The sequence below is a fragment of the Charadrius vociferus genome, unplaced genomic scaffold (genome assembly GCF_000708025.1).
Source record: "Charadrius vociferus isolate BGI_N301 unplaced genomic scaffold, ASM70802v2 scaffold266, whole genome shotgun sequence".
Lineage (NCBI taxonomy): Eukaryota > Metazoa > Chordata > Aves > Charadriiformes > Charadriidae > Charadrius > Charadrius vociferus.
In genome coordinates, this window is record NW_009649114.1 from 2,227,902 (window position 1) to 2,238,631 (window position 10,730).

A 10,730-nucleotide genomic window follows, 5' to 3' on the forward strand; every position below is an offset into this window, starting at 1 on the left:
TGGGGAGGGAGGCAGCGAGCCCCAAAGCCTCGCAGGCAAGTGCCTCCCCACACGCAGGGCTGGCCCGGCTCTTCAGAGAGCCCGGCGGTGCCGCACAATGGCTTTTGCTCTTAAGCAGAGAGGCGAGGGAAAGCAAAACCTCTCCATCCAGCTGAAAGCGCCAGGGGAGTGACAGGTAGGTAGAAATAATTACTCAAATTGGAATTTGGGGTAATTACGCTCCGCGTTCCCGCAATTTTCCCTGTGGGGAAGCCTTTTCACAACCCCCCGATAAAACAGATTTATCATCGGCTGAACACCAGGTCCTTTCCCTGTAATCTTCAAACTCAAACATGTATTTCTCTGATCATAAATTAGCAATACTTGCACTTGCTCTCTCTCAAAGCTGTTTCTCTCTTCCCCCTCTCCAGGTTTTCCACATCCTACAGAAACGGAAGATCCAGGCTCCGGCTGGTTATTTTAAAAGACGGCGATCAATCAGGCATGCCAAGCTCAGCTCTCCTCCTCCCGCTCGGGGTCCACGGCACACCAACACGCCGGCTGCTGCCACGCCAAGCTCTTCCTTTAGGGCGCACCACCCCTAAACCAACATGTGGCCACTCAATTCATGCTTGAAAGAGTTTGGCTTCAGGTCAATTAAAAAAAAAACAAAAACCAGCAAACATCTAAAGCCAGGAGTGGGGAAGCCCCGAGCCAGGGAATGAATCCTCACTGGGGGAGACCCACATGCCCAGCAGGACACTGGTCCTTGTCCCAGCAGCCATGGAAGAGCCTGGCTGGAGGCATGGAAGAGCCATACTTATTGGCATTTTTTCTCCATTTCATCATTTCTGCCCGGTCAGACGGCTTGGCGTGCTCAGCCGGCGATGGGAGACGGTGCAGGAACTGAGAGTCACCTTGGAAATGATGCTGGAGAAACTCTTCTCTCTGCAGCAACAGACCGGGGCTACCTGGGGGAGGATGCCGTTGCCCCTAGGCTGGGACCAGCATCAGGGTGGAAATGCCCCCAATTTGGGGACACACCAAGCGCCTTTCACCCCCGCCAAGGAGGTGACGCTGTCACTCCTGGCTGCAACAGGGACATCAGCTCACGTGCCATGGGCTCGAGCATCCTCCAGACCGACCACATCTCCCTGGGAGAGGTACTTCCAGCACAGACTTTCCCTGCTTCATCTCCATCTCCCTCACCCCCAGCCTCCCTGCCCCCCCCTCCCCCCCCAAAACCAGGCCCCTCTGACTCTCCCAGAGGACACGTGCCTCCCGTCGCAGAGCCTTTCCCAGGCGTCAGGACTCCTGTTGACAAGACCTAACGCAACGTTGCTAATAATAGCTGTGTCTTGGTCGCATCTCCCATCCTGGAGCAGCTCATGGCGAGGAATCCTGCGGGCTCTGGGGAGGGGTGGAGGAGGAGAGCTGGGAAAGCCCCGGGGTGCCACGGGCCCCCCCAGCCCTTGGGAGACCCGCAGTGGGCTGCAGGGAGGGGGCCGATTTTCCACAGGATTATTTTTATGCTAAACATTCACAATTTGGGGGGAGGGGGATGCAAAGAGGGAAAGAATGTGTTTTCTTCTTTCGCTTCTTTTTGCTGTGTCTTTCCTCCTCATTTTTCCAGTGGTAAAGTGGAAAACGGGGAGAGGAAAAGCCCAAGCAGGTTTGGGGGGGTTTTTTTGCCCCCCTCCCCTATTTTCATCGGTGAGTTTTCCTGAGGGGGCCTGGGCAGCTCTCTGCACCCCGATGATAATTCATGAACAGCGCTTTCATCTCCGGAGCCCTCGCAGCTCCCATCTAATGAATCCCAGCACTGGGATCCTTAAAGGAAAAAAAAAAAAAAAGTAAAATAAAGAAGGACAGATCTGGAAACTGAGCAGCAACACAGCTCTCCTCGGGTGGCTGCTATTAATTACTTCTTTAGCGTTAGAGATGTATAACCTCTCGGACCCTGAGGCACCGATCGGGATTTCTCCAGATGAGATGCTGTATAAATATAAGCAGGACAATGAGTTTCTGGTCGGTCTGGGGGAGCCAGGTCCCCACCAGCTGCCGGGGTTGGGGACAGGGAGTGGGACACATCGAAACTGGGTGACGGGGCAGCGGGAGCTCACCGAGGGCTTCAGCGGGGCTGCGCGAGCGCTTCGGCCATGAGCTGCACAAACAGCCGCCCTAAACGATGGCACGCTAAGCACAAACGGGTGCCTTGAGCCAACAGCCAGTTAAGTGCTATAAATAAAGCTGTTATCATCCGTGCCTCGCTCGCTGAGCAAGATGGGCCACAGCACTTCCTCCCCAGCAGTGTTTAAGGGTGATTTCTGGTCCGGAGGAGGCCAGGAGCTTGTCAGCATCCACAGTTCAGTGGCCTTTTCCCAGCCTGTCATTGATTTTGCACTTGGCCAATAAATCCAGTGGTTGCCTGCCCCGGGCACGGGTAGGGGACAGGGCTGGAACGGACACCGCCACTGTCCTGGACAGGGAGCCTGGTGCTATCTCCGTGGCCTCTTCCCAGCCTGCCTGCCTCCTAGGAGGGCTGAGCCTCCATCCTCCTCCTCCTGCTGCTCTAATTCCTTTTCCAGGTCCCCAGCCCCAGCCACCACTGACCTGGTCCCCTTAACCCTGCAGTAAGCTGCTTGTGCTGCCCTGGCTGAGAAGCTGCAAAAGGACAGAAAAGGATGGCTCCGTCCCCAGGTGGTCCATGGGTCCTCCATCTCCCATGGTCAAGGGACACGGCCCAGCATGGCACAGGGAGCTCCTGGTCATGCTGGTGGGAGGACAGCAAAGAAGAAATCTGGGTGAAGAGAGGGGAGCAGGTAGAGGGATGGGCATGGTCACGGCAGAGGAGCTCCTTTTCCACCAGGGGATGAGGACTTGCAGGAGGAAGCCTGAGCCGAAGAGGATGGAGGCAGCTCACAGACAGGCGTATCAGCATGCTGAGTCCCTGCAAGAATGCCACACGCTGTCCCAGCTCCTCCTGTATCACCCCCAGGGAAGGAGCGTGCTCGTGTCATTGTCCCCAGGAGACAGAGAGGCAGAGGAGGGAGAAGGTTGCTTCCAAGACTTTCCTGTCTCTGTTTTGGTGCTGGTTCATGATGCATGTCTGGGGCTGGGAGGAGAGCGTGGAGGGGAAGGGCAGGATGGAGAAGGAGGGGGGCCCATATGGAGATGCTTCTCCCAGAGAGCGGCAAGATGCTGAGCTGGCGTGAGATCGGGAGCTCGCCGAGATGTTGGCTGTTAGAGCCAAGCAATCAATATGTGGAAATCCAGCCCAGGCGAGGAAGGTGACCTTGAGCGGCAGAGAGATGGAGGGAGGAGAGCTGCATGAATTACACACGGAGATGATCTCTGGGTGAGGGAGGAGGGATGGAAGGAAATGAGAGGGACAGGCAGGACGGGAGCCCTCTGCTCGGCGGCTGCAGAGCCTGCTGTGTGTCCGGGGAGAGGGCAGCTGTGGATCCAGCCGGAGGGGATGAGAGGAGGGAGCTTAGTGCCCGGAGTCAGTCTGCTCCTTCCTGTCCATCCTTTCACACCCTGTACCGAGAAGGACGCAGCTCCTTGCACGTACAAAACAGTCTGGGAGCATCCGCTTGTCTCATCCATCCCCTCCAAGCGGGGCTGCTCCCGGTGCTCCCCCCATCCCACTTCATTTAACTGTCTCCAGCCACGGAGCTGCCACCGTTTCCCGTCACAGACTACTTTGAAGCCCCGCAGCTCCTGCTGTTACTCAGCAAACGCTCCCGAGATCAGAGCCACGCTTTGCCTTTGCACAGCTCCAGCTCACGGCTTCTAACGTGGGCCCTGCGCTAATTCCTCTCTCCGGCTGCTCCGCTCCCTGCCCTGCTGCCGCCCCGTGTGCCTGCAGCAGGTCCGCTCCTCTGCTGGCCCCCTTCGCTGGGCTCAGGCGGTGCCCGAGGCAGGCTGGCAGAAGCGGCACGTGTATCTCGGCAGAGATGCTCAGACCCTTACACGCATATACGCATGGGACAGGCTCTGCAATCTTATAAAGCCTCCGCTACAGAAATGGCTTTAAAATGCAGGCAGGTCCCCGAGGGCAGGCGGTGGCCGTGCCCCGCGGGAGCAGCGTAAGCCCAGGCATCAGCTGGGAAGAGCTGCAGACATCAGGGGATGGAGAGGAGCCAGCACTCCCAGCTCCCCAGCCACAGCCGAAGGGCCGCGGGGCAGCGGGCAGGAAGGGTGATGGAGGGGGTGTCCGGGTCTCCGACGTGCTGCCGAGCTGGGCTGAGCTGGAGCAGGACTGTCCCAGTGGCAGGAGGGCTCAGCAGAGCCCTTCTAATGCCCACTGCCATCTCCAGCTCTGGGGAAGGCTCTGTGCCTCCACACCGGCTCCAGGGCAGGATCCATCCAGCCCCGCTGGAGCGCTCGGGGAGAGCCTGGGGCAGCCCCATCCCCATGGGGGGTGTGAGGCACTTCATCTGGGTGGGAAAGGGCCGCGGGGCAAGTGGTAGGAGCGGGTTGCTTTTCCCTACGTGATGCTGCAAAGACAGGCACTGGTTTCTTTCCCCTTCCCCCTTGGCAGCATCAGGGACACGAGAGCACCATGAGAAGACGCAGCACTGCACCAGCAGAACGGCAGAGCTGAGCCCGCAGCAGCCCCCTCCCAAAGACAGCCCCAGCACGGCCCCCTCCGGGGCTTTGGGGAAGGGGAAGACCTGCAGCCCCATCCCCTCCCCGGGCTGCCAGGGGACCCGAGAACAACACAGGACAGGACAGCACTGCTGAATCTCAGCTCTCGCCCAGCAAAGCCCTCCCAGAGCCACCCCATTGCTCTTCGAAAAGTTTGCTTGCTGCAAAGCCAGCGGTCCCTTCGCCCCCAGAGACGTCTCTCCACCTACCTTGCTCTCCTCCCCCATGAAGCAAACCCTTCTCTCCCCTCTGCAGCTCCTTTTGAATCCCTCCTCTGCCAACACCGAGCACCTGGGCTACTCCCCAGCTGCACGGGCATGCCCGTGAGACGCGAAAACCACCCCAGAAAGGGAGGTAAAGAGCAGAGAGGGAGTTTGCAGTGCGAAGCTGAGGTCAGGCGTTTCCCAACACTCTGCCTTGCCATCTAGTGGGACGAACGCGAAGGACCGGGGCTCGCCGTTGGGAAAAGTTGGCCAACTCCATCCCGCTGGAGCGGAGCCTGGCTCACAGCAATAGTTCATCCCACGGGAGCAGATGAGATCACTGGGGGTAAAGGATGGTGCGAAGGCGTCAGAAGGATGGACGGGGAAGGAGGAGAGATACGGGGATGGACAGACAGGGGATAGATGGATACAGCTGTTTCAAGGACGACGTGACAACAGCAGTAATAAATCCTAGCGTTTTATATCTAGCCTGAAAGGAAAGCCTGGAATGGCTCCAAATTCCCATTTACAAAGGGCTCTGGTTTTTGGATGAACTTAATCCGTATCTGAGTTGGGTTTTGCATAGAAAAGAAAGGCAAGGGGAGAGAGGCGGTGTACGCACACAACATCCTCTGTGCCACCGGCTGCCAGCACGCTCGTGCCCTTGCTGTGCCAGGGAGGCACGAGCACCCAGCGGCGTTTGCAGCACGCCCGTAGATGAGAAGCTGGATCTTCTTGCGAGGTTTTCTCCAGCTGCCTTAATTTGCCTCCCTGGGCCTGGAGGATGTGGGCTGAGCTCAGTGGTTTCAGTTCAGGATTTTGGATTCTCCAGGGATGTGTCATCCCTCTCACGGTATGCGTGTTTGTTACATGTGTATAAAAATATAGAGGATGAATACATTATATTTAAAATATCTCACCACTGGGCAGCTCTTTTTGGGTGTTGAAAGCTGGGATGATACAAGATATTTTAACTACCTCTGAGGGATTCTTTCCTGCTGGACCTGCGGCCGTTTTGCTCGCAGGCTCCGGTGCTGGTCCAGCCTTTCTCCGCAGCTGAAGCAGACCCAAACCCAGGGACACCCTCCCTTTGGGTGGAGTTCGTGCTGGAGACCCCACTTAGTGCCAGGACAGCTCCCAGTCCCAGTGGGAGTCAGGGTCCCCCAAGAGAAGGGGCCGTAGGGCTGCAGCGGGTCTGGGGTGAGGTGATGGAGGACTCCAGTTGCCCTGTGCTGAGGTTTCCCATTGCATCCTCTTTTGGAGCACATGGGGACAGCCCAGCTGTGGCCACAGCTCCCACCTGGGTGTGCAGGACTCCTCTGGAGCCACACAGACCCACCTGATGGACCTGGGGACAGCCGAGGAGACAACTTGACCACACAGGTCAAACCTGACGTGGCCAAAGCATCACCTCTCTGGAGCAATGCAGCTCCCGGCCCCTGGCCAGGAAACCCTGAGCGCAGACACAGAGGGGTCTTCCCGAGGCCCTGGGAGGGAATCACGGAAGAAGTAGGGCATGGGGAAGTGTCCGTCTCTGCAAAGCAGCATGGTTCAGAAGCAGCTGCTGCGCTGGGGGTGGGCAAGAGCTTTCTGCTGCTCTCACTGTTAAAAATCGTAGAATCATAGAATGGTTTAGGTTGGAAAGGACCTTGAAGATCATCGAGTCCCACCCCCCTGCCCTGGGCAGGGACACCTCCCACCAGCCCAGGTTGCCCAAGGCCACCTCCAGCCTGGCCTTGACCACCTCCAGGGATGGGGCCTCAACAACCTCTCTGGGCAACCTGTTCCACTGCCTCACCACCCTCAGAGTGAAAAACTTCTTCCTAATGTTTAATCTAAACCTGCCTTCTTCCAGTTTATAGCCATTCCCTCTCATCTTCTCACTACATGCCCCAGTAAAAAGTCCTTCCCCAGCTCTCCTGTAGCCCCTTTAGGGACTGGAAGGCGGCAATAAGATCTCCCCAGAGTCTTCTGTTCTCCAAAAGACACTGAATGCATTTTGAGTCTTCATTTTATTAAAGCTGCCCACCCCGTGCTCTGTTTGCCCCAGAACTGAATTCACCCCTACACGGAGGCTCAGCTCGCACCAAGGTTAAATGCACGTGCCCTAACCCCGCATTTTCCGTGGGGCAGCGGTGTCCGGGATGGGGGCACGGGGGGTCCGGGGATGCTTGCCCTCAGTTCCCAGCAGTGGGGCTGTGGGGCTCAGAAGAAGCGGCCCGTGGGCAGGCGGGGCAGGCAGAAATAGGCGTTGGGGAAGAGGCTGAGGTTGATGGGGTTGCCGTCGAGGCGGATGTCCTCCAGCGCCCTGCGGATCTGGCTGTGGTCTTGGCTGTCGCAGAACGTGTCCTCGTGCATGGTCTGGATGTTGTTGTTCTGGTCAGGGAGGAAAAGAGCAAAATCAGATTCAAAGGAACGGGGAGGAGGAGGAAGAGGAGGAGGAGGAGGAGGAGGAGGAGGAGATGGTGGTGGGCTCTGCTAGACTTGGGTGCGGGCTCGTCTCACCTGGAGGTGCAGGGAGCGCAGGCTCTCGGGCAGCGGCGCTGGGATGTAGTCCAGCTGGTTATCGGACAGATGGAGAAACTGCAGCTGCTTCAGGTCCTGCGAGGAGAGTAGAGAGATGAACCTCCCTGCTCCCAGCCCCGCTCCAGCCCTCTGCATCAGCCCCGTTACCCCTTGGCGTGAAAGGTTTGGGCTAAAACCAGCCTGGATTCATCCACCGGGTCGGCAGCCCCAGCACCCACCCGGAAAGCTTCAGGCCGGAGGCCGGTGCTGGGGATCCTGTTGAGACGGGCATCCAGCCGGACGATGCTGCGGGGCAGCTCGGGCAGCGCCGTCAGCCTGTTCTGGGGCAGGATGAGCTCCTGCAGGCTGGGGAGCAGGCGGAAGGCGTCCACATCTGCCCAGGAGATGAAATTGCTGGTCAGGTCTATTCGCTTCAGCTTCTCTGGTGGGAGAGGAGGGAGGAGATGAAAAGAGACCTACACAGTACTGTTTATTCCCCCCGTGCCCCGTTCCCTTGCCTCGACGTACTCAGCCCTGTGAAATCGCCGGCCCGGATCGCGCCGATGCGGTTGAAGCGGGCGTAGAGGTAGGTGGTCTCCGGCGGCAGCAGCGGGATGTGCTCCAGGTCGGCATCGTCGCAGTAGACGGAGGTGCCGATGCACAGGCAGAGCAGGCAGCTGGGCAGGGCTGGGGGTGCGGAGGCAGCCCATGGCACGGCACGGCACGGCACGGCTCCCCCGTCCCCCCCAAAGCACCCCAGCGTGCAGGGAGATGGGAGGACGTGCCCACCCCTGCCCGTGCTGTGGGTACACGGGGTCTTTAGCACCCAGAGCTGTCACAGCCCCTGCACCTTCCCCAGCGAAACAGCCCGGGGCACTTCACCAAGGGAAGGGCGAGAAACTCCCAGCCAAAAGAGCTGCTAATAAATGAAGATGCTCAGGGCCAAATACCTCCCGCGGGAGAGGGGGAGATGTAAGGTTGCCAAGCACAGCAGCGTTACACCCAGGGCTCACTTGCCCCCCTTGGGTATTGGGTTTTTTTTCCACAGAAGGAAACAGAACAAAAGAAAACAGTTTTGCATATAGCAAAACATCTGCCTCTGCAGCGTGAGGGTCCCGGCACGCCGGGCAGGGGCAGCAGGAGGGGTACGGCCATGTCCCCCCCACGCACGTGCTCCCTCTCCTCTCCCCCAGCGCCCACGAGACTCAGCATCCATTAGTGGGGGAGTTCAAAGCAGCAAGGCAACAATTTCCCTTTGCCTCCTACTTAATTTGTCCCAGTCCAGAGTGACAGAAAATGAATAAAGATATTTATCCCTCGCTACAGGATTTTAATTGTCACTAATCTAATTGCTACTCTGTCCGACTGTCGCAATGCCTCTGCTCATTAAAATGTTGCTGCTTTGCTGAAGCTCTTGTTTCCCAGAAATGTCTCGCTGGAGCCCTCCTGCCTGCTGTGTGATAAGGCGCACCCCCACCGCCCCGGGCAGAGCAAATAACTGCTGCTGTCTGCTGGTGGCAAAAGGATTTGCTCCCTTTTTCTCCGGAGCACCAACCCTGCCACCCCAGGCAGGTACGGCTGCGTCCCACGGGAACCAAACCCCGCTGGCTGCACCCGGGGGTCCGCACTCACCCTGCGTGGGGATGGGTGCTGGGTGGACGGGGCCGACGACGGTCACGGGCTGCAGTTTTGGGGTTTCAGCCGTGGCGCCCAGGTTTGGGAGAGCCGCGGGGTCCTTGGGGCGAGGAGCCAGGGTGCCAACCTCGATCTGCAAACACAGCCTGGAGGTGAGGGCTGGGGCGGCCAAGCGAGTCCTCCCGCTCCCCTCCGGGGCAGGAGGCACCCGCCAAGGGGTCACGGGCACTGGGCAGGTCTTGTTGGAAAGCCAGCTCCTCCTCGGAGAGCTCTCCTAGCTCAAGGTTTCAGAACCCCCCTCCCTATTTGCCCAGAGGGACTCAGGAAGCCTCATGTCCTGGCTTTCGGCAGCGATGCTCCGGCCAGGCGCTGGCACAGGACAAGAAAGCTGGAGGAGGTCAGGGTCAGGTAAAGCCCTTCCTACAGCCAGCAGGAGCAGTGGAAGAGCCAGCAGGGCTCGTAGGCTTGTGGAAGAGGCTGGTTCTCCAACTGTGCCCCAGCCATCCCTTGGATGGAGCCCCTTTCTTGGGATGCACCCAGGGAAGACCTGACCTGCATGCCGCGTGCTCTCCTGCATCCCCCTCACCTTCGGAACAAGGTCACCATAGTCGTAGAGCTCCTCGTAGTTGCTCAGGTCAAGGATCTCACCGTAGTTGTCCAACGTCAGGTCGTAGTTGTCCAGGTCCAGGTTTTCGTAGAGTGCAAGATCAGCTTTTGGCTTCTCCGCCTTCCTCCTCTCCCCCTTCGCTGGGACAGCCCAAGCTGCCCCCAGACACAGGCTGGGCATGCCCAGCCAAGCCAGGGTCCGCATCCCGCACCTCCCCGGGGTCACCGCTCCCAGGGCAGCACTGGGGGCGGTCACAGGGATCCAACAGGGCTGGCAATGCAGGGCAGGATGGGGCCGGGTGCCCTGAAACGGTTGCGAAGCGGTGAAAGCGAAGAGGGACGGGAAGGCAGGACCGGCACGTCAGCCGCAGCCAGCCCCGCTCTGCAGCCGTGGTGGGGACTGCGGCCACCGCGGGGGACAAATGGCCTCCGCCCCCGGCCCCGGGAACACTACACTGTCCCTTTTCTTTTCAGCCCATTTCACGCTCGGCTGGAGGGCTGTGCAGGAGAGGCCCCGCGGCCGTGCCGGGCTGCCCTCGCTTCCCGGCTTTCCCAGCCCCGAGGAGGCGGTGAGGGAGTTGGGAGGGGATGAGGGGGTTGGGGTCCTGCTCCAGCCCCTCAGGGCGGTGGGTGAAGCTGGTTGCCAGCCCAGTAAACCCAGCAGCAGAGCAAAAATGACCCCAGGAGTCCGGGTACTCTGCTGCTCTCCCCTTCCATCCCCCTTGCTCCTACCCCTAAGTCCAAAGCCCTGAGATGCTGTTTCTCAGCCTCCAGCATCCTGGACAAGCCACCGCCGGGGGACTGGAGGCCACAGGGGTGACTCGACCCTGAGCACGGGGGTGCTGCCTGCACGGGGACACCCCCGGCTCTGCAGCCCAGGCAGGGTGCGCCTGGCAGCCCCCCACCCAAAACCACCAGGGTCCATTCCTAAAGGGAGCTCGCTCCCACCCGAATCCGGCCCCTGCACCCCCGCGTGCACCCACAGCGGAGCAGGCAGAGGGACCAGGCACCCAACAGCCTCCCACGCAGCTCTCCCACCCCAAACGCAAAAGCCACGACCCAGCCCAGAGTTTTTGCACCCCAGACTGAGGATGCTGCTCCCTAATTTCTGCTCGTTTCCCACAGATCAAACCTTTTTGAGTGCAGTAA

General features: G+C 59.4%; 1 protein-coding gene across 1 annotated transcript; it reads right to left on the reverse strand.

Annotated features, from left to right (window-relative positions):
- Nucleotides 1–7,040: 7,040 nt before the first annotated feature.
- Nucleotides 7,041–9,786, reverse strand: OPTC (opticin). The gene is made up of 6 exons (XM_009888233.1): nucleotides 9,562–9,786; nucleotides 8,973–9,108; nucleotides 7,869–8,027; nucleotides 7,580–7,782; nucleotides 7,341–7,436; nucleotides 7,041–7,211 (listed from the first exon to the last, which is right to left on the reverse strand). The coding sequence occupies exons 1-6, from the start codon at nucleotides 9,784–9,786 to the stop codon at nucleotides 7,041–7,043; spliced, it is 990 nt and encodes a 329-aa protein (XP_009886535.1).
- Nucleotides 9,787–10,730: the final 944 nt, after the last annotated feature.

Bases quoted from the DNA above. Each gene is read 5' to 3' on its own strand.
- OPTC (XM_009888233.1), bottom strand. From the start codon at position 9,786: ATGCGGACCCTGGCTTGGCTGGGCATGCCCAGCCTGTGTCTGGGGGCA. The intron at 7,783-7,868 runs GTACGTCGAGGC...CTCTCCCACCAG, and splicing joins CGGCGATTTCACAGGGCTGA to AGAAGCTGAAGCGAATAGAC. The intron at 7,212-7,340 runs GTGAGACGAGCC...CTCCCTGACCAG, and splicing joins TGCGCTCCCTGCACCTCCAG to AACAACAACATCCAGACCAT.